A 24,284-nucleotide genomic window follows, 5' to 3' on the forward strand; every position below is an offset into this window, starting at 1 on the left:
TGGAGGCTGTTATAGCAGCAAATGGGGGACCAACTACATATTAATGCCCATGATTTCAGAATGAAATGTTCGACGAGCAGGTGTCCACATACTTTCGGTCATATAATGTACTCTACCGTTCAAAAGTTTGGGGTTACTTAGAAATGTACTTGTTTTCCATGAAAACATACATTAAATGAGTTTGAATAGGAAATATAGCAAAATTAATAGAAAATGTAGTAATTGACAAGGTTAGCAATAATACATTTTATTGTAATAATAATTGTGTCCTTCAAACTTTGCTTTCGTCAAATAATCCTCTATTTGCAACAAACAGCCTTGCGGACCTTTGGCATTCTAGTTGTCAATTTGTTGAGGTAATCTGAAGAGATTTCACCCCATGCTTCCTGAAGCACCTCCCACAAGTTGGATTGACTTGATGGGCACTTCTTACGTACCATACGGTCAAGCTGCTCCCACAACAGCTCAATAGGGTTGAGATCCGGTGAGTGTGCTGGCCACTCCATTATAGACCGAATACCAGCTGACTGCTTCTTCCCTAAATAGTTCTTGCATAGTTTGGAGTTGTGCTGTTGTAGGAGGAAATTGGCTCCAATCAAGTGCCGTCCACAGAGTATGGCATGGATTTGCAAAATGGAGTGATAGCCTTCCTTCTTCAAGATCCCTTTTACCCTGTACAAATCTCCCACTTCACCACCACCAAAGCACCCCCAGACCATCACATTGCCTTCACCATGCTTGACAGATGGCATCAAGCACCCCTCCAGAATCTTTTAATTTGGTCTGCATCTCACAAATGTTCTTCTTTGTGATCCGAACACCTCAAACTTCAATTTGTCTGTCCATAACACTTTTTTTCCAATCTTCCTCTGTCCAGTGTCTGTGTTCTTTTGCCCATCTTAATCCTTTCTTTTTATTGGCCAGTCTGAGATATGGCTTTTTCTTTGCAACTCTGCCTAGAAGGTCAGCATCCCAGAGTCGCCTCTTCACTGTTGACGTTGAGACTGGTGTTTTGCAGGTACTATTTAATGAAGCTGCCAGTTGAGGACCTGTGAGGCGTCTGTTTCTCAAACTAGACACTCTAATGTATTTGTCCTCTTGCTCAGTTGTGCACCGGGGCCTCCCACTCCTCTTTTTATTCTGGTTAGAGCCAGTTTGCGCGTTTCTGTGAAGGGAGTAGTACACAGCGTTGTACGAGATCTTCAGTTTTTGGCAATTTCTCTCATGAAATAGCCTTCATTTCTCAGTACAAGGATAGACTGACAAGTTTCAGAAGAAAGTTATTTGTTTCTGGCCATTTTGAGCATGTAATCGAACCCACAATTGCTGATGCTCCAGACACTCAACTAGTCTCAAGAAGGCCAGTTTTATTGCTTCTTTAATAAGCACAACAGTTTTCAGCTGTGCTAACATAATTGCAAAAGGGTTTTCTAATGATCAATTAGCCTTTTAAAATGATAAACTTGGATTAGCAAACACAACGTGCCATTGGAACACAGGACTGATGGTTGCTGATAATGGGCCACTGTACGCCTATGTAGATATTCCATTAAAAATCAGCCGTTTCCAGCTACAATAGCCATTTACAACATTAACAATGTCTACACTGTATTTCTGATCAATTTGATGTTATTTTAAAGGAGAAAAAACATTACTTTTCTTTCGAAACAAGGACATTTCTAAGTCACCCCAAACTTTTGAACGGTAGTGTATATTTTAATGATAAAACCACTGAGTCATTTTGGTGAATATAAGTGAGGAATTAGGGATATAAAAGAGGGACATTACTTATACCTAACATTTTATGACCCTGTGTGTGTTTATGTGTGTGTGTGTGTGTGTGTGTGTGTGTGTGTGTGTGTGTGTGTGTGTGTGTGTGTGTGTGTGTGTGTGTGTGTGTGTGTGTGTGTGTGTGTGTGTGTGTGTGTGTGTGTGTGTGTGTGTGTGTGTGTGTGTGTGTGTGTGTGTGTGTGTGTGTGCGTGTGACTCACTCAGTAAGTGAGTGTGTATGTGTGGGTGTACAGTGAGGGAAAAAGTATTTGATCCCCTGCTGATTTTGTACGTTTGTCCACTGACAAAGACATGATCAGTCTATAGTTTTAATGGTAGGTTTATTTGAACAGTGAGAGACAGAATAACAACCAAAAAATCCAGACAAACTTATGTCAAAAATGTTACAAATTGATTTGCATTTTAATGAGGGAAATAATTATTTGACCCCTCTGCAAAACATGACTTAGTACTTGGTGGCAAAACCCTTGTTGGCAATCACAGAGGTCAGACGTTTCTTGTAGTTGGCCACCAGGTTTGCACACATCTCAGGAGGGATTTTGTCCCACTCCTCTTTTCAGATCTTCTCCAAGTCATTAAGGTTTCGAGCCTGACGTTTGGCAACTCAAACCTTCAGCTCCCTCCACAGATTTTCTATGGGATTAAGGTCTGGAGACTGGCTAGGCCACTCCAGAACCTTAATGTGCTGCTTCTTGAGCCACTCTTTTGTTGCCTTGGCCGTGTGTTTTGGGTCATTGTCATGCTGGAATACCCATCCACGACCCATTTTCAATGCCCTGGCTGAGGGAAGGAGGGTCTCACCCAAGATTTGATGGTACATGGCCCCGTCCATCGTCCCTTTGATGCAGTGAAGTTGTCCTGTTCCCTTAGCAGAAAAACACCCCCAAAGCATAATGTTTCCACCTCCATGTTTGACGGTGGGGATGGTGTTCTTGGGGTCATAGGCAGCATTCCTCCTCCTCCAAACTCGGCGAGTTGAGTTGATGCCAAAGAGCTCGATTTTGGTCTCATCTGACCACAACACTTTCACCCAGTTCTCCTCTGAATCATTCAGATGTTCATTGGCAAACTTCAGACGGGCGTGTATATGTGCTTTCTTGAGCAGGGGGACCTTGCGGGCGCTGCAGGATTTCAGTCCTTCACGGCGTAGTGTGTTACCATTTTAATTTTTTTGTGACTATGGTCCCAGCTGCCTTGAGATCATTGACAAGATCCTCCCGTGTAGTTCTGGGCTGATTCCTCACCGTTCTCATGATCATTGCAACTCCACGAGGTGAGATCTTGCATGGAGCCCCAGGCCGAGGGAGACTGACAGTTCTTTTGTGTTTCTTCCATTTGCGAATAATCGCACCAACTGTTGTCACCTTCTCACCAAGCTGCTTGGCGATGGTCTTGTAGCCCATTCCAGCCTTGTGTAGGTCTACAATCTTGTCCCTGACATCCTTGGAGAGCTCTTTGGTTTTGGCCATGGTGGAGAGTTTGGAATCTGATTGATTGATTGCTTCTGTGGACAGGTGTCTTTTATACAGGTAACAAGCTGAGAATAGGAGCACTCCCTTTAAGAGTGTACTCCTAATCTCAGCTCGTTACCTGTATAAAAGACACCTGGGAGCCAGAAATCTTTCTGATTGAGAGGGGGTCAAATACTTATTTCCCTCATTAAAATGCAAATCAATTTATAACATTATTGACATGCGTTTTTCTGGATTTTGTTGTTGTTATTCTGTCTCTCACTGTTCAAAGAAACCTACCATTAAAATTATAGACTGATAATTTATTTGTCAGTGGGCAAACGTACAAAATCAGCAGGGGATCAAATACTTTTTTCCCTCACTGTATAAGTACAGATTAATGTGTTTGCACGTGTGTGCTGGGTACAGGTTGGGGGCTTTCCATGGTTTATGTAAAATGTTGAGCCCACCATATACTGTAGCCGAAACAGGGAGTCCCTGCAAATAGATAAGTTCTCCCTCTTCAGAGACTATGGAAATGTAATTTCAATGTAACATTAATGGAAATGACTGTTTCTCTATGGCTATATGAAGATGAAGGTAATAGTTTGCATAACTGTGATGTTATGTTGGTGTGGCATGATTGTAATAAAGTGACAAATACAGTGACACATTTTAGTCTCAGTTGTTGTCGGTTGGAAACATGTTAGTTTGAAACCTCACAATTGAAAATTCTGCAAGTTAAGGTTACATGATTACTATGCAACTCAACTCAATTACAATACATTCACCAGAGAATAGCGATGTCCCTCATTTTATTGGAAATTGTGACAGAGTCATAGAGTATTACCATTTGAAGCGGCAATAGCTAGTTTTGGAGAGAACAGAATAAATATTGGGTCTTGTCTTACTGGTAATGTCTTTGGTCCCTACACAGTCTCTGTATGTGTTCTGGTAAAACCCTGAGTGAGTGAGTGAGTGGTTCCTGTAAAGTGCTGGGGTGTACTTTCTGCCCCAGATACAGATCCTAACCTGCACAGGGCTTTGTGTTTGTGGTTTAAAAACACAGTGCACAGGAAGTGCTAGGAGCAGCCCACCACACCTAGACAGAAACTCTATGCTCAGAGAGATGATGTTTATTCAGAGAGAAACTCTATGCTCAGAGAGATTATGTTTATTCAGAGAGAAACTCTATGCTCAGAGAGATTATGTTTATTCAGAGAGAAACTCTATGCTCAGAGAGATTATGTTTATTCAGAGAGAAGCTCTATGCTCAGAGAGATTATGTTTATTCAGAGAGAAGCTCTATGCTCAGAGAGATTATGTTTATTCAGAGAGAAACTCTATACTCAGAGAGATTATGTTTATTCAGAGAGAAACTCTATGCTCAAAAAGATGATGCACTATGGTAAATTATCCTGCCAGTTTCGGACCAATGCAAGTTGTCTTGTTTTCTGATTTGACTTAAATAACTTATTGGGACACAAAATATACAAACTCTTCAGCCTAATTATGTCATTACAATATTTTCATAATTGCTGACACATCCATTAGCCTAACAATCTCAGAAGAGATCCCATTCTTATCAGTGTAATGGCTTAAACATGTTGGCCTAGATGTTTTTTGAGAGCAGACCAGTGACTGTACCTTGATGCTGTGTTATCGTCAGCTACTGCCTGCTCCCATGTGGGTGTATGTTGTTATTATAGCATCAGGCTCTACCATCATTCTTTCTAAGGCATTAGAGCAAAGGCTAGTACAGGACATTAGGACAGGCTGAGACATGAGGACATTATAACTTTGAGGCCCTTTTAAGTGTATTGAAAAGGCCATGATTACAAGGGTTAATGAACTCCATCTCCCTTCAGATTTGGTTGAATGGAATTTATCTTCCTACTATGGATGTCTGTCAGTCACAGCCCACACACACTGCCCTCTGTCCTTGTAACACACACACACACACACACACACACACACACACACACACACACACACACACACACACACACACACACACACACACACACACACACACACACGCTTACACAATCAGCCCACACTCTCATATCTGCTCATTGGTCTTAGCTGCAGCCCTGGACACACTTGTGGCAATGTACGTTTTCTTTAGAGGACAAAATCCCTCGTTCAGCCACAAGAGGGGTGGAGAGAAGGGAGAGAGGGATGGATGGAGGGGTGGTAGATGGGTGGGGCGAGAGAAATGGCAGACTGCGTCCAGACTGAGGTCATTCAGAACCCATGTGATTTCATCACATTCCCAGAAACCCTATGAAAGAGTGGACAAGGTGTGTAGGAGCGGTATGACTGTGGGATTGGTCCAAAATCAACCCAAACAACACACTACACTCAGTCTTCTTAGTATAAGGGAAACTGGGTGCGTCAGTGGAGGGGGGGTTTGGAGAAAACATGAGAACCATGGCAGATTCCAGTATTCTTCCATGATCAAACCTTATACTGATAAAGCAAGCATCCATACCTCTTGGGTGTACAATGGGCATAAGAAGTAGAACAGGTTATTGATTTAGTTCTGAAGACACACAAACACATTCCTGGCCATGCTAAAATTGTGTGAAAAAGTAGTGATCTGATCTCCCATAAGAAAACATTCAATTTTCAGACAATAATCTGTTCTACTGCATATCAAGCCAAGAGAACACAATCCCACACAGAAGGCAGTCACAGAGGGCAGTGATTGTGGCACAGAGCTAATAAACACACTTTAACCCGCCTTCACTGCAGAGCTGCCCTTACAGATTGATGCTGGCCTATTTGCAGCTGTGTGTGTGTGTGTTTCTGTGTGTGAGTGTGTGTTTGTTCTCCAAAGCTCGGTACCCCTTTCAAACCCCACGGCTCAGGATAAAACAGACTATGGAAGCCAGATCTGGACAAACAGCCAAGAGGAAAATCATTCCACCTTTCTTTAAAGTAAATGCAGGTGTACAGAGACTGGCCCCAGAATTCCATTCCTGGGATACAAACTAAAAAACCTCAGTTTTGTTTTGTCAACTTTCAATGTTCAGTATAAAGTGTAAAATATTTAATAACCAGTAATACACTAGGCCTTTTCTAAACGTTTTTATCTTACATTTCATTACGTCATCATCACACGGTACATTTTCAAGCGACAGCATCTTCCTTCATACGGGGACTGTGTTGACCTTTGATGTGGTTAGGTGCTTTTTCGGCATGTGAAGTGACTGTAAGAAGGCACATTATGAAAAGCATGTCATCTGGTAAGAGCCCTCCACACACATATTCAATGGTTACATCACATATCACACCAGTCAATACAGGGAAAAAAACTCTGATCAAGTAAAGTGATGTGTATGATGACGCAATTAGAGAAGTACCACAGAAGATGCATTATGATAGTAAACCATGAAAGTTTTCTCCTAAAAAGGCAACCAACCTTAACTGCTATCTTATGCTTATACAAATGAAGTAAATAAGGTCAGCATTTCATGAAGCTTAAATCTGCAGAGACCTGATAATACTGATGGACTGGCCCCTTTAACACATCTTGATGGCAATGATTAAAAAGGAAAGCAATTACACACATACAGTGGGGAGAACAAGTATTTGATACACTGCCGATTTTGCAGGTTTTCCTACTTACAAAGCATGTAGAGGTCTGACATTTTTATCATAGGTACACTTCAACTGTGAGAGACGGAATCTAAAACAAAAATCCAGAAAATCACATTGTATGATTTTTAAGTAATTAAAAAGGGCATGTACGTGATAGGCCTACCTGGCATTATGATTGTCATAATGCTTCTTGACGGTGTCATAAAGTGTATGTTCTTAGTCCAAGTAAAGTGACACAGGATGGTCATAATGCTTCTTGAGAGTGTCATAAAGTGTATGTTCTTAGTCCAAGTAAAGTGACACAGGATGGTCATAATGCTTCTTGACAGTGTCATAAAGTGTATATTCTTAGTCCAAGTAAAGTGACACAGGATGGTCATAATGCTTCTTGAGAGTGTCATAAAGTGTATTTAATTAGTCCAAGTAAAGTGACACAGGATGGCCATAATGCTTCATGACACTGTCATAAAGTGTATTTTCCACAAGTGATTTAAAATATGATGACTGTAAAGAATTCAACAACAACAAGTTATTTAAGAAACAAACTTTTAAACAAAATAAAATGTTTGTAAATGTCATAACCAGCCATAAAATAACACAATATACTGTATGTCACAACAGGTGTAACTATATCGGTCATGACAGTGTTATAACCATATTATGACAGGTTATGACAAGTTATGTCAGTTGTTATGACATATTATGACATGTTTATGACAGTGCCATAACATGTTATGACACTGGGTGTCAAGTAAAGTGTTACCCATTTTTCATAAGGAAAAATCAAGTCTGAAATTTCAAAGTGGAAATTACAAACTTCAGAAGCCTTTTTAAACCTCAAATACACTACATTGCAGGAAAATGTGATCAAATTAAGATCCTACATCTGTAGGAGGTTCCGGAAAGAAATCACGCTTAGCTAAATACTATCAGTCACATACACATTATGCACACTTAATTGGCAAATCACTTGGCAAAGCAGGCAACACTGAGAATAGAATGAAAACAGAGTACATTCTGGGGAGTTCAAACAGGGTAGTTCTTCCACAGAGGCTGCATTACAGTGGTCTAAAGTGGGACTTTAAAGTTAGTAAATTCCATACAATAACTACTCATCTCTTCTGGATTTAGTGTATCACAAGACGTTAGGGCCACTGAATACTGTAATACCATGGTAGACTAAGGTATTTTCTCTTCTCATTCATAGTTTTCATGGTTTTCCAACGGACTTGGTCCCTTAGGTCATGGGACTAACTTTTATGGCACAAACTTTAGAATGGCACAAAGAAACCAAGGCAGTTACAATAATAAAATAGTCAGTCAGCATCACACCTCATAATAGATATGGATGCTGATTGGGGTTATCAGAGGACAAGGTTAAGTTCAGATCTGTTAGGATGTGTTGTGATTATGATGGGCTGTATTCAAAGATACTCAGAGTAGGAGTGCTGACCTAGGATCAGGTATGCCACTGTCCATGTAATCTTATTCATTATGATCTAAAAGGGAAATCTGATCGCATATCAGCACTCCTACTCTGAAACTCTAGAAACTGGTGAATACAAGCCATTGTGACTAAACAAAATATGTTTTGAGTGGATGGATTCAGATTCTCAGTGGCCCTGTGATGTTGGTCATGACGGATTGTATTGTGTGTCCTCTTCTTGAGGTGGGCGTTGGTTCACTTCTGAAGGTGCAGCAGAATGTTGAGGAACTGTCTCTGATTGGCTGAATATCACTTCCTCCTTTCAGACTCTGTCTCTGCAGAGGAACGAGAGAGAGAGTGAAAGAGAGAGAAAAAGAGACAGACAGAGAGACAATACACCCTGGCGTGTTTTGATAACTGTGTAAATCTCTTTAGGACAAGGTGACTTTTATCAATATATTCGCCTGTATTTACCCCCCAAAAATGAAATGCTATTTAGCTGCTAGTGTAGCTATCATAAAGAAATACAAATGCCATGATGATCTGGACGAGACTGCCAAATTGAGGTAAAGGTAAGAATCACAGGATCAACTATCGAATATTAGTTAAATGTAGTAATGAATAAATGTGGTACATTTCTTCAATGGACAATTCTGTGAACTGTCTTGTGCAAGTTTTAAATTGACACAATACCTGTTAGCAAAGGTGTCAGCTAGAGATGATGTGCAGGAGCTTGCAGGGATTTGTAGTTTTGTAAGATGTGGTCCTCTGTAGCTCAATTGGTAGAGCATGGCGCTTGTAACGCCAGGGTAGTGGGTTCGATCCCCGGGACCACCCATACGTAAAAATGTATGCACACGTGACTGTAAGTCGCTTTGGATAAAAGCGTCTGCTAAATGGCATATTATTATTATTATTACTTAGATGCTAATGAGCATTTTCGAATCTGAGAGTGAATAGAGATGGATATATTGATAAAAGTCACCTTGTCCGAGAGAGATTTACATGGTTATCAAAACGTCACGCCAGGGTAAGCCTACACGAAACACAGCCCTTATTTGATAAAATTCCCTAGGAGAAAAATGAATGATGGAAAAATGATTGGAACCATTTCCCTGTTTGACCGCTAGGTTTTATGGGTATCATGACTCAATTGCCGATGCTCTCCGCTGGTGCCAATAAGATAGGCTATATTGTTGTTGACTCAATTAAATTGAGAATTTTGATAACTAAAAGACAGATTAGTCTTTTCATTGTCTTCTCTTTTGCAGCAATAACCATTTGCTTTCCAAACTATGTTTTCCCTGCGATTGTATTTTGAAATATTGCGATATGCCTGGCTTGGCCTATCTACTTTGACAGACAGTCGCAACTCAAGAACAATCTGCCCAAATTGCGCGTGCTGCCTTTCCTTCAGACTGTAGGCAATATGATTTAAAATAATCCACAACTTTAAAAAAGCAAATGATCCTCTGTGGCCAAATCATGCATTAGCAGCCTATTTTGAATTATTGTATTTATTTCTGTATAGACAGGAGTAGGTTAATTAGGCTATATGATTTTGGCAATTTAATTCAATTTACTTTAAGAAAAGCTTCCCCTAGCCTTATGGACTCGCTGCCTATGCTTGCATATTCAAAAACATAACAGCATGTAACTTCCATTCGCTATTCGAGTGCAGGCTACGGATGATGTTTTTTTTGTGGGCCATTCTAAATAGACAATTATTCCACCGGCCTCCCGAGTGGCGCAGCGGTCTAAGGCACTGCATCGCAGTGCTTGAGGTGTCACTACAACCCCGGGTTCGATCCCAGGCTGTGTCACAGCCGGCCGTGATCGGAAGACCCATGAGGCGGCACACAATTGGCCCAGCGTCGTCCGAGTTAGGGGAGGGTTTGGCCGGCCGGGATTTCCTTGTCTCATCGCGCTCTTGCAACTCCTTGTGGCGGGCTGGGCGCCTGCAAGCTGACTCCTGAGTCCGTATGGGAGTTGCAGCGATGGGACAAGACTGTAACTACCAATTTGGATATCATGAAATTGGGGATAATTAAATTAAGACCAGATTAAATTAAGAATAGTCTGATGGGTGACAATATTAGCATGTGCTTGTCAAATTGTGAATGAGAGACTGATGAAGTATGTGCAGCCTGCTCAAACAAAGCAGAGCTCATGCCTTTCATGCAACTTTTTTCAAATCATCATTAGAGTCACATCATGCAGCCTTAGAATTGATAAAACATCTAAATATATAGCCTATCATTTGTATCATAACTAAAGTTACATAAATAACTCTAAATTAAGCATAAAGGAGGACCTGTTTCTTTGTTAACTGCTCAACACAGAATAGCTGCATGTGTGCACTCTCTCTGAAATTGTTTGGAGAAAATATCCTTCCTATTTCATTCAGCTGTGTTCAATTGAATTCTTCATACTATAAAATAAGGCCACGGAATTTGAAGCAAATCTTGTCTGCTAAATTAACTGTGTAGCCTTCAGCCATATGGCATAGCCAGATCAGGGCCTAACATAAGGACAACTCAGAATATGCTATTATGTTCTTCTGAAATAGGCTACATTTTCTTCATATTATGTTTCTTTAGACCTGTCTAAAATAAATAATGGATTTATTGTAATGATGTAGGCTATATTAAATGGATTTATTAGACTTTTTTAAATGTAGATGTTCCAACAGTCTGCATCAGTGGCTTGTAGGCTATGCGTGGAAGCCAGGAAGCCACTGCGCCTCCCGAGTGGCGCAGTGGTCTAAGGCACTGCATCGCAGTGCTAGCTGTGCCACTAGAGATCCTGGTTCGAATCCAGGCTCTGTCGTAGCAGGCCACGACCGGGAGACCCATGGGGCGGCGCACAATTGGCCCAGGGTAGGGTAGGGGAGGGAATGGCCGGCAGGGATGTAGCTCAGTTGGTAGAGCATGGCATTTGCAACGCCAGGGTTGTGGGTTCGATTCCAGTATGAAAAATAAAATAATGTATGCACTCACTAACTGTAAGTCGCTCTGGATAAGAGCGTCTGCTAAATGACGTAAATGTAAACTTGTTTATGTTAATTAACTGTCGATTACCATGAGACTGGCAGTTATTTGCATGACAATCACTGGCTGACTAAATGACCGCCACAGCCCTAGCTTGGACACACTCTTATTCGTTATTATCCCTTACAATCCTTTATGTCAAATATCTCCATTCTCCACAGAGCCATACCAATGCTGAAACCAGCGATGACACAGAGGTTATTTTAAAGGACCCCATAGTCCATACAGAAAGAGGACAAAGTTCGGGCAACAGGCAAAGTGCAGGTTGAGTGCAGGTAATAGGCAAGCTGATGGTCAATTCCCCCCATGTGAAGTTGGGGTGGTAGCTTCTTGTATTGGTTCTCTGTACCATTCTGAGAACCACCAGAACTACTAAAGCATCTGAAAACAGTTCCGTCTGGCCAGCTGCAAAGTTTCATGTTTGTAATTCCTCTGTAGTGACTGGAGACAGCTGTCAGCATAGAGATGGATAGATACAACGATAGAGAGTGCTCTCTCTTTTCATGTGATCGATTCCCCACACTCATACACAAGTCACGGCTGTGAATTTTAAGAGCCAGGAATAGATACACCTTCATCCCTGAGGGGTTCTGGTTATATTTAGCAAACAATGGAAAACAATTGTCTTTAGGGTATCATTAAATCATACAAATGCCAACCACAGGTTTGATATTTTCAAAGGATGCATAATTCCACATCTCTTTCGCTCTCTGTATCACACTTCCTTTTGCCTTCTGGCATCCGTGAGACCAAGGCACACACACACGCACACACATGCACAAACACATGCACACTCACACACACACACACACACACACACACACACACACACACACACACACACACACACACACACACACACACACACACACACACACACACACACACACACACACACACACACACACACACACACACACACACACACACACACACACTCACACACACACACACACACACACACACGCACATACACACCATTGGGCTAACATTATATTCCAGGGTGTTTCCATGCCGACTGTACGGTGCTCAAACACTCAATGAATGAAAGTGATAATGACCTCAGAATGACATCAGCTTCTTCCTCTACTATTGTACTATGAGGGTGTTTCAACACACACACACACACACACTGTTGTGCCATAAACCTCTCATCCAAACAGTAGCAACCAGGTCGTCCATGACCAACTTCCTCGGAAATGAATGTCAAGGTGGTGAGGCAGTCAGGTAAAATCCAACACATGCCAGAACATACCAGGAAACTGAAGGGAACAGGAACACTATAGCACTCACACAAGAGACACACACAGGATAAACACACTGTAGTTACACAATTCCCATGACAGACACAGAAACACACACTGAATGATTCCTGGAGAAAACCCCCATCCCAGCTGCAGGCAATCATGCTGGTGACAACCATTAGCCTGAGAGCTACGAAATAGCCAACGAGGTCAATGAGGTCAGTGGACACCTTCTTTGAGATCTGTGGAGGGAGAGAGTGAAGGATGACTTCCTCTCTAAAAGGGGTAGAGAGAGGGAGGAGACTGATATACACACACACGCACGCACACACACACACACACACACACTCACCATCTTCTTTGCGCAGGAAACACTTCCAGAGGCAGAAGCAGAGACATATGACCAGCAGAGCAGCTACAGTGGTCACAGAGATTAAGATGGTCAGAGCTGTCCCAACTAGAGAGAGAGAGAGAGGGAGAGAGAGAGAGAGAGAGAGAGAGAGAGAGAGAGAGAGAGAGAGAGAGAGAGAGAGAGAGAGAGAGAGAGAGAGAGAGAGAGAGAGAGAGAGAGAGAGAGAGAGAGAGAGAGAGAGAGAGAGAGAGAGAGAGAGAGAGAGAGAGAGAGAGAGAGAGAGAGAGAGAGAGAGAGAGAGAATAATTTAGAAACAATTCTAACTTTTGAAAATAAAATAAAAGTATATGTTGATTGGTTCAGATTAACTTAGTTAGGATTTAATTATGTAGATATCTGATTTGACCCTTTGGGCATGAACACTCATTAACCCTGCTTGGCAACAAAAACAGATCTCAAATCTTACACACTGTGTTTAGGTCAGTCATTAATGTTTTTATCCATCACTCGGGGATCAGTATTCTTGGCTTTAGCCTGGTTTGGTCAGGCTACAAAATAAATAAATAAGCTAATTTAAAGACAAGTGTTAGCTCTGAGCCAAGAAAAATTAAAAACATTTGCTTCCTCCCAATGTGTGTGTGTGTGTGTGTGTGTATATGTCTGTGCGTGCGTGTACATTCGTGTGTGTCTCACTCACTCTTGGTGTTCATAGACACAGCGATGGGCGACTCCAGACCCTTATGGTGGACCAGGCATTTGACAGACACGTCCTTCAGCAGCCCTGATTGGACAGTGAGGGTGCTGATGACCAGGGTGGTCCCGTCCCCCTGCTGGAGCTGTGATGTCACAGGGGGACCCATAGTTCGGTTGTCCCTCTCCACGTTCCACACTATCTCCACTGGGGGCCGGGACACGGCTGTACAGTTGGCCTCGATCACCCCTGGAGATGTGTTCTTGTAGCTCACCTGGGGTTTAGGCAGTACTGGGGAAGACACAGAGATAACCAAAGATCAATATTGGGTTTAGTGAATCAGTGTGTTTTCAGGTGGGTTGACTTAACTACGACTAGGTCCTGAATAGATTACTTGATCACAAGAGAACATCAACTTATTTGGGCAGAGAATCAATGTAACAGATCAAATCTATGTGTGAAAATACTATCAACCATAAGAATCTTGTGACTACGTGCATACTTGAGATCCATATGCAACAAATAATCTCTGTTTTCAATTATCTGTTCTCAGAGCTGTGGTAGGAATTTAGAACATTTGTGTTGGCGAGAACTGATCTGGCTGGCCACAGATATTTGGCCCTGATAGCACAGCAGCAGTAGAGTGTCTTCACAGGCGTTTCTACTGAACCACATGAACCACCAATCTGGAGTAGATCTGTGGTAGAGGTGGGGCAACTCCAGGAGGAATTCAGACAACAGAACATTGCACTGTGATATGCACCAATACTGTTATCTACTGACATAGCACTGTGATATGTACCAAGACTGCTATCTACTGACATAGCACTGTGATATGTACCAAATCAAATCAAATCAAATCAAATTGTATTGGCCACATGCGCCGAATACAACAGGTGCAGACATTACAGTGAAATGCTTACTTACAGCCCTTAACCAACAGTGCATTTATTTTTAACAAAAAAGTAAAAATAAAACAACAACAAAAAAAGTGTTGAGAAAAAAAGAGCAGAAGTAAAATAAAATAACAGTAGGGAGGCTATATATACAGGGGGGTACCGGTGCAGAGTCAATGTGCGGGGGCACCGGCTAGTTGAGGTAGTTGAAGTAATATGTACATGTTGGCAGAGTTAAAGTGACTATGCATAAATAATTAACCTAGACTTGGCACTCCGGTACCGCTTGCCGTATGGTAGCAGAGAGAACAGTCTATGACTAGGGTGGCTGGAGTCTTTGACAATTTTGAGGGCTTTCCTCTGACACCGCCTGGTATAGAGGTCCTGGATGGCAGGAAGCTTGGCCCCAGTGATGTACTGGGCCGTACGCACTACCCTCTGTAGTGCCTTGCGGTCGGAGGCCAAGCAGTTTCCATACCAGGCGGTGATGCAACCAGTCAGGATGCTCTCGATGGTGCAGCTGTAGAATTTTTTGAGGATCTGAGGACCCATGCCAAATCTTTTCAGTCTCCTGAGGGGGAATAGGCTTTGTCATGCCCTCTTCACGACTGTCTTGGTGTGTTTGGACCATGATAGTTCGTTGGTGATGTGGACACCAAGGAACTTGAAGCTCTCAACCTGTTCCACTACAGCCCCGTCGATGAGAATGGGGCGTGCTCAGTCCTCTTTTTTTTCCTGTAGTCCACAATCATCTCCTTTGTCTTGGTCACGTTGAGGGAGAGGTTGTTGTCCTGGCACCACACGGCCAGGTCTCTGACCTCCTCCCTATAGGCTGTCTCATCGTTGTCGGTGATCAGGCCTACCACTGTTGTGTCGTCGGCAAACTTAATGATGGTGTTGGAGTCATGCCTGGCCATGCAGTCATGGGTGAACAGGGAGTACAGGAGGGGACTGAGCACGCACCCCTGAGGGGCCCACGTGTTGAGGATCAGTGTGGCAGATGTGTTGTTACCTACCCTTACCACTTGGGGGCGGCCCGTCAGGAAGTCCAGGATCCAGTTGCAGAGGGAGGTGTTTAGTCCCAGGATCCTTAGCTTAGTGATGAGCTTTGAGGGCACTATGGTGTTGAATGCTGAGCTGTAGTCAATGAATAGCATTCTCACGTAGGTGTTCCTCTTGTCCAGGTGGGAAAGGGCAGTGTGGAGTGCAATAGAGATTGCATCATCTGTGGATCTGTTGGGGCGGTATGCAAATTGGAGTGGGTCTAGGGTTTCTGGGATAATGCTGTTGATGTGAGCCATGACCAGCCTTTCAAAGCACTTCATGGCTACAGACGTCAGTGCTACGGGTCGGTAGTCATTTAGGCAGGTTATTTTAGAGTCCTTGGGCACGGGGACTATGGTGGTCTGCTTGAAACATGTTGGTATTACAGACTCAGTCAGGGACATGTTGAAAATGTCAGTGAAGACACTTGCCAGTTGGTCAGCACATGCTCGGAGTACACGTCCTGGTAATCCGTCTGGCCCTGCGGCCTTGTGAATGTTGACCTGCTTAAAAGTCTTACTCACATCGGCTACGGAGAGCGTGATCACATAGTCATCTGGAACAGCTGGTGCTCTCATGCATGCTTCAGTGTTGCTTTCCTCGAAGCGAGCATAGAAGTGGTTTAGCTCGTCTGGAAGTCTTGTGTCACTGGGCAGCTCGCGGCTGTGCTTCCCTTTGTAGTCTGTAATAGTTTTCAAGCCCTGCCACATCCGACGAGCGTCAGAGCCAGTGTAGTACGATTCAATCTTGGTCCTGTATTGACTCTTTGCCAAGACTGCTATCTACTGACATAGCACTGTGAAATGTACCAAGACTGCAATCTAATGACATAGCACTGTGATATGTACCAAGACTGCTATCTACTGACATAGCACTGTGATATGTACCAAGACTGCTATCTACTGACATAGCACTGTGATATGTACCAAGACTGCTATCTACTGACATAGCACTGTGATATGTACCAAGACTGCTATCTACTGACATAGCACTGTGATATGTACCAAGACTGCTATCTACTGACATAGCACTGTGATATGTACCAAGACTGCTATCTACTGACATAGCACTGTGATATGTACCAAGACTGCTATCTACTGACATAGCATTGTGATGTCATACAGTACATGAATGAACACCAAGAGAAAGAAGTCAAGTCTCTTTCCCTCCTTGTTAGTCTTATTCTCTATATTTTCATCTCGGTCTTCCTCCTCCACCCAGATTTCAAACAAGAAAAACAGAATAACATTCTAAAACAGGCAGACTGAGGAAAAGAGAAGGGAGAGTAGTACCATAACAAGGTCATAATACCAGTGAAGAGGGGGAGAGGGAGAGAGGGAGAGAGGGAGAGAGAGAGAGAGAGAGAGAGAGAGAGAGAGAGAGAGAGAGAGAGAGAGAGAGAGAGAGAGAGAGAGAGAGAGAGAGAGTTATTCTGCTGGAATCGCTGGCAGTTCCATTTGAGACAAATGCCTTGCTGTTTGACTGGGCTGACAGGGAAAAGACAGAGAGAGGGAGGGAGAGCAAGAATGAGAGAAATGGGAAAAGGGAGAGAGAGGTGGGGTTGATGAGACAGTAGGGAGCACTGTCTGCCTGAAACAGTAATACAGTCATGCCTTTGGGTGTCACACTTTACTCCCCCCTCTCTCCATTTAATAGATCCATTATTTACTGCTAATGTAAACTCTCTGTCAGTGCTCCTTCAGGGAGACACATCCATAGAAATAAGAATTAATAGAAAGGGCATCTCCATTCAAGACAATGAGGGCATAATGGGTGGACTGGCAGCCATTTTGAGTGTACCCATGCCAGGAAGTAAAATCAGGAAGTGTACCCTTCAATCTTTGCTGTGATTTGTTGAGTCAATTCAACTGACATTAAAAATATATATATTCCATTGCACGAGCCACATCAGTTAGCATCATTTTAATGAACATTCTACATTACCATGGCAATCCAGCATCAGTTGATAGAACATTTCACAATACCAGGCAGCCATTGCGAGTGTACCCATGAGTTTACCAGTCAATTGCCAGGGTTAAAGCTTCCAAGTCCGTTCTATTCATTCTGGGTTTGTGTTTCACTTAATCACACAAACACCACTAACTACAACTTCAAACAGCCGGAAAACGAATGATGATCAAACACTGATTTGAAACGAGTGTGTGTGTGTGTGTATGTGTGTGTGTGTGTCTGTGTGTCTGTGTGTGTGTGTGTGTGTGTGTGTGTGGGCGTGTGCATGCGTCTCCCACAGTATACAGTGTGTCAGGTAATAAATCCACCATGAAATAAACCCACCTGTACCTCTTCCCTGAAGAGCCCTTACCAGCAACAGATATACCTCATTTTCAGCCACAACCATGTCAGGAACAGCACAGTATTAGATACACTCCTTTCCACCTCAATCCCTTTAGAGCTGCCTTCAGGTCTCAGCCTACATCTAACATATGGCTGTTCAGGGAGCACCTCTGGGCTATAGCATACTGTAGCAGCAGTAGTAATCAAATAGGAGTAGCGGCATATTGTTAAACTGCCTCTTTCACTGTCACTACAACCATGTTCGTCATTTAAGACTGTCAATGCTGTCAGTGGACACAGAGGTCAGAGCACACACACGTGTCGTGCACGTGCATGCACTCGTGCACACACACACACATTTGTCAAATCATCTCCCTCCCTTGCCTAGGTGAAACTATGCAGAAGCAACCAAAAAAAAGTGTTATAACCTAATATTTGATAACATATCAACCACCATCAGCCAATCACAACAGCAACAAAAGACCTCCCAGTGTTATAACCTAATATTTGATAACATATCGACCACCATCAGCCAATCACAACAGCAACAAAAGAACTCCCAGTGCTATAACCTAATATTTGATAACATATCGACCACCATCAGCGAATCACAACAGCAACAAAATAACTCCCAGTGTTATAACCTAATATTTGATAACATTTCGACCACCATCATCCAATCACAACAGCAGTATTATTCCTCACCTTAGGGTCTGCACTGTATATTACTATAACAGAGGAGTAATAACTCTTCTCTATGGAGTGAAAGAGAGCATTCACCAGTCTGGTTCATTCAGCACAGTCAGGTCTGAACCAGATTAACTATCATGCTGGGGATTCAAACATCTTGCACTACCTAGGCTCCCACTCTACAGTTACACCCATTTAACACAGTGTAAAGCACATGCACATGAAGATGGGTATGCTGGCATTATATTAAATCATCATTACTATAGATTACTATCATTACTATAGACACTATTAGACAGTGATGAGGATGTTTAGCTTAACACTGCCAAAGACAGTGAGGAAGGTGTATGTTGAGTACCCTTCCTACCAAAGACAGTGAGGCAGACGGTAGCGCTCTTGGTGCCCTCTGGGTAGGTGTGGTACTCGCAGGTGTAGCAGCCCTCATCCTGGACGCTGACTGGTCTGATGGACAGCTGGCTGTGGGAAAGGGAGGGGGTCAGCCAGGCCCTCTCCTGGTAGGGCGGCTCGATCATGGGGTCGCTGCGCTTGGCATAGGAGGCTACTTCGCTGGAGTCCCCCTGCTCTGCTGTATGTCTCCACAGCACCTGCTGTACCTTCTCTGGCAGGCCATAGGAGCAAGACAGGGCTGCCGCCTTACCACTCACCACTGTCTTGTTACCTTCAGCAGTCACACGGGCTGGAGGAGAGGGAAATAATATGTTATCGCAGACAGACAGACACACACACACACACACTATGGTATGCTATCTGTGCGTCTACCGTTCTGTCTGCAACAGCAGTTTCTGATTACCAGTATGAGCCTCCCCTCCCCTAACCACAGTCTGTGACCACACAGACCTGTCAGTAACACATGGGTCTGCTCCCACAGCTTCTATGCTACACGCTGATATGGGAACATATGACAACAGCACATAGGGATGGGAGTCATGACATCTCTCTACATCCATCTGAGTACATCCCTATAGTATAGAGGTTTATCAAAAGAGGAGTGACTTCCTGGTTGGGTTAAATGTGGAAGACACATTTCAGTTGAATGCATTCAGTTGTACAACTGACTAGATATCCCCCTTTCATTTCCCCTTTCCTGAATAGGTCTCCAGATAGGTAGCAAGGCACCACTGAGTCCACTGAGAAAAAAAGTATGGCACCAAACAAAAGGATGGGCAGAAAATAGAGTATAAATTGAGTTCAGAATCAACAACACGCTCCTTGTAAACCTCATGTGAGTGGCCATGCTGCTGACCAGAACACCCCAGACATTTATTTCTATTCCCCTCTCTCTCTTCCTGTTGTTTCTCTCTGTCCCCTTAACGCTTCCAGCCACTGTATCTGAATACAGATAACCTCTGCCCCCTTCCTCCATTTCTCTGTTGACATATTAACTCCTCTAAGATCAAAGATTCAGAAGGAGCGAGTGAAGCAGGGCAGGAAAAAGAGAAGTATAAAACAATGATTGGGACATGCCAATGCACTCAGCTGTGACACTCAGACTCCTATCAAAGAGTAACACAGCAATGACACAGAGGAAATCTGAACATTCTCCTCTATTCACATGTGACGGTGAGGCAGGTGTGACCCTCCTGCGATCCCGAGGGGTAAAGGTCAAAGATGCAGGTGTAGCAGCCCTCGTCTCTGAAGCCCACCCTGCGGATGGTGATGGCTGAGGTGTCCTTGGGGGAGGGGGCCAGCTCTACATGCTGCTGGCCGCTCACGCTGTCCTTCTGGCTGGGCTGGTAGGTCAACAGAGTCTGGTTCTGGACATCCAGCCAGCGCACCTGTTTCAGGCTGTCCCCACGCCCCTTAGATACCAGACAGGTCAGAGTGAAGGGGAGTTCCACGGGGGCCTCCACGCGCTCAGGGGCTGTTACCTTGCCTGGGACATTGATAGGGGAAGGGACAACAGGGATCACAGATCATTCAAACAACTCATGCACGTGTTGTTTGACTGATCTGCCCATTACTTATTCCACATTTTGTTGTGTTACAGCCTGAATTTAATATTAAATCAAATCAAATCAAATTATATTGGTCACATGCGCCGAATACAACAGGTGCAGACATTACAGTGAAATGCTTACTTACAGCCCTTAACCAACAGTGCATTTATTTTAAACAAAAAAAGTAAGAATAAAACAACAACAAAAAAAGTGTTGAGAAAAAAAGAGCAGAAGTAAAATAAAGTGACAGTAGGGAGGCTATATGGTCCTCTGTAGCTCAGCTGGTAGAGCACGGCGCTTGTAACGCCAAGGTAGTGGGTTCGATCCCCGGGACCACCCATACACAAAAATGTATGCACGAATGACTGTAAGTCGCTTTGGATAAAAGCGTCTGCTAAATGGCATATTAATTTAATTAATTTAATTAATTTAATTAATTTAATCTATATATACAGTAAAATAAAGTGACAGTAGGGAGGCTATATATACAGGGGGGTACCGTTGCAGAGTCAATGTGCGGGGGCACCGGCTAGTTGAGGTAGTTGAGGTAATATGTACATGTGGGTAGAGTTAAAGTGACTATGCATAAATACTTAACAGAGTAGCAGCAGCGTAAAAAGGATGGGGGTGGGGGGGGCAGTGCAAATAGTCCGGGTAGCCATGATTAGCTGTTCAGGAGTCTTATGGCTTGGGGGTAGAAGCTGTTGAGAAGTCTTTTGGACCTAATATGTCAATAAGTATTCAACCCCTTTGTTTTGGAAAGCCTAAATAAGTTCAGGAGTAAATATTTGCTTAACAAGTCACATAATAAGTTGCATGGACTGTGTTTTAAATGATTTTTGAATGACTACCACATCTCTGTATCTCACATAAGGTCCCTCAGTCGAGAAGTGAATTTCAAACACAGATTCAACCACAAAGACCAGGGAGGTTTTCCAATGTCTCGCAAAGAAGGGCACCTATTGGTAGATGGGTAAAAAAAAAGCAGACATTTAATATCCATTTGAGCATGGTGAAGTTATTAATTACACTTTGGATGGTGTATCAATACACCCAGTCACTATAAAGATAAAGGCGTCTTTCCTAACTCAGTTGCCCGGAGAGGAAGGAAACCGCTCAGGGATTTCACCACGAGGCTTATGGTGACTTTAAAACAGTTACAGAGTTTAATGACTGTGATAGGAGAAAACGGAGGATGGATCAACAACATTGTAGTTACTCCACAATACTATTCTAATTGACAGAGTGAAAAAAAGGAAGCCTGTACAGAATTAAAATATTCCAAAACATGCATCCTGTTTGCAACAAGGCACTAAGTAATACTGAAAAAAATGTGGCAAAGCAATTCACTTTTTGTCCTGAATAAAAAGTGTTATGTTTGGGACAAATCCAATACAACGCATTACTGAGTACCACTCTCCATATTTCCTTGTCATATGCAAGGACTAGGGAGTTTTGCACAGGGATTTTGCACAAGGAAAATCCTAGAGGAAAACCTGGTTCAGTTTGCTTTCCACTATTTCAGCCACACCCATTGCTGATAGGTGTATAAAATCGAACACAGCCATGCAATCTCCATAGACAAACATTGGCAGTAGAATGGCCTTACTGAAGAGCTCAGTGACTTTCAACGTGGCACTGTCATAGGATGCCACCTTTCCAACAAGTCAGTTCGTCAAATTTCGGCCCTGCAAGAGCTGCCCCAGTCAACCGTAAGTGCTGTTATTGTGAAATGGAAACGTCTAGGAGCAAAAACGTCTCCGCCACGAAGTGGTAGGCCACACAAGCTCACAGAACGGGACCGCAGAGTGCTGAAGCGCGTAGCGCGTAAAAATCGTCTGTCCTCGGTTGCAACACTCAATACCGAGTTCAAAACTGCCTCTGCAAGCAACGTCAGCACAAGAACTGTTCATCGGGAGCTTCATGAAATGGGTTTCCATTGCCGAGTAGCCGCACACAAGCCTAAGATCACAATGCGCAATGGCAAGTGTTGGCTGGAGTGGTGTAAAGTTTGCCGCCATTGGACTGTGGAGCAGTGGAAACGCGTTCTCTGGAGTGATTAATCACACTTCACCATCTGGCAGTCCAATGGACGACTCTGGGTTTGGCGGATGCCAGGAGAACGCTACCTGCCTGAATGCAAACTGTAAAGTTTGGTGGAGGAGGAATAATGGTCTGGGGCTGTTTTTCATGGTTAGGGCTAGGCCCCTTAGTTGCAGTGGAGGGAAATCTTAACGCTACAGCATACAACGACATTCTACACGATTCTGCGCTTCCAACTTTGTGGCAACAGTTTGGGGATGGCCCTTTCCTGATTCAGCATGACAATGCCCCTGTGCACAAAGCGAGGTCCATACAGAAATGGTTTGTCGAGATTGGTGTGGAAGAACTTGACTGGCTTGCACATAGAACTGACCTCAACACCATTGAACACCTTTGTGATGAAATTGAACGCCGACTGCACGCCAGGCCTAATCACCCAACATCAGTGCCTGACCTCACTAATGCTCTTGTGGCTGAATGGAAGTAAGTCCCCTCAGAAATGTTCCCACATCTAGTGGAAAGCCTTCCCAGAATGTAACGATCCCGGCAGTCTGAGTCGGGTCCTGTCTGGTGACTAGTTTTCTGTTCGTGATCTCCAGTTTCCCGAGGGTTCGGGAACGCTCCGGGGAGCTCTCTTGATTTCCGCACCTGCATCCCATCAGCAATCTGCACACCTGGTCCTGATCATCACCCTTCTTAGGCTCTGGCCTAACATCCATTCCCTGCCGGATCGTTAGCCATGAACAGTAGGTTTACCAGAGTATCAGTCTTAGAGCCTAGCGTTAGTTTTGTTGTTTTTGCACCTTGTTGGTTTGTTGCTTACTTACCCCCGTTTTGTTCCATCTGCAGTCACCCGTCCGGAACCTTCATCCAACCTCTGCCTGGTGGTGGCGGCTGCCGACCCAGGATGGGATCAACCACTGCACCCCCAACAACTAATCAACGCCGCCCGCTCTGTTCCCTGGATTATTCAGCATCACTCTTGAACTTGTAAATAAACACTCACCTTCGTTTCAACTTACCTTGTCCTGGTCTGCTTCTGGGTTCTGGCTTAGCAACTCGTGACAGAACGATCCGGCCAGTAATGAACCCAGCGGACCTGGACTCTGTTCGCCATGCCATTACCCATCAGGAGAAGATGTTGGGCCATCATAGCACGGTACTACAGGAGATCGCGTTGTCAGTTCGGAACCTTTCTACCGGTCTGACGGAGGTCCAGAACCAACGCAAGTTTCCGGTGGAGGATCCACTACCGGTTTCACCCATCTCGCCTGCCGCTTCTGGAGCTGTGTCCTTCCGTGAGCCCAAGGTTCCGACGCCGGATAAATATGAGGGGGAGCTGGGAAGATGCCGTTCCTTCCTTATGCAGTGTGGATTAGTGTTCGATCTACAGCCCTACTCTTATGCCACAGACAAGGCTAGGATAGCCTTTGTGATTGCGTTGCTGCGTGGTCGAGCGCTGGAGTGGGCTTCAGCCGTTTGGGAACGACAAGACCCCTGCATGGCTTCATACCAGGGGTTCACGGCCGAGATGAGGAAGCTCTTCGACCATTCCGTCCGAGGGAGGGACGCAGCTAGGCGCCTGTTTTCGCTTCACCAAGGAACTCGCAGCGTGGCCGACTTCGTGATCGAGTTCAAGACGTTGGCTGTGGAGAGTGGGTGGAACGAGGAGTCTCTGCAAGCGGCCTTGTACCAGGGTCTGTCGGAGCAGCTCAAGGATGAGTTGATCTCCTATCCGGAGCCTAGT

The 24,284-nt window shown here is 43.9% G+C and overlaps 1 protein-coding gene across 4 annotated transcripts in view; it reads right to left on the reverse strand.

The window, feature by feature from the left end:
- Positions 1-7,670: 7,670 nt before the first annotated feature.
- The window catches only part of LOC121537090 (OX-2 membrane glycoprotein), a 28,691-nt gene continuing 12,077 nt past the window's right edge, over positions 7,671-24,284 (reverse strand). For 3 of the 4 annotated variants that reach the window (XM_041844856.2, XM_041844858.2, XM_045206433.1), the window contains 5 exons: positions 20,110-20,430; positions 18,904-19,233; positions 13,618-13,902; positions 12,921-13,025; positions 7,671-8,609 (listed from right to left, as the gene is read on the reverse strand). In XM_041844856.2, the coding sequence (XP_041700790.2) occupies positions 8,584-8,609; positions 12,921-13,025; positions 13,618-13,902; positions 18,904-19,233; positions 20,110-20,430 (1,067 nt within the window). In that variant the 3' untranslated portion in view covers positions 7,671-8,583. Of the gene's footprint in view, positions 8,610-12,265; positions 12,811-12,920; positions 13,026-13,617; positions 13,903-18,903; positions 19,234-20,109; positions 20,431-24,284 lie in introns of those variants that run through there. The other variant, XM_041844857.2, reaches the window with a different exon arrangement.

This window comes from Coregonus clupeaformis, chromosome 23 (genome assembly GCF_020615455.1).
Source record: "Coregonus clupeaformis isolate EN_2021a chromosome 23, ASM2061545v1, whole genome shotgun sequence".
Taxonomy (NCBI): Eukaryota; Metazoa; Chordata; class Actinopteri; order Salmoniformes; family Salmonidae; genus Coregonus; species Coregonus clupeaformis.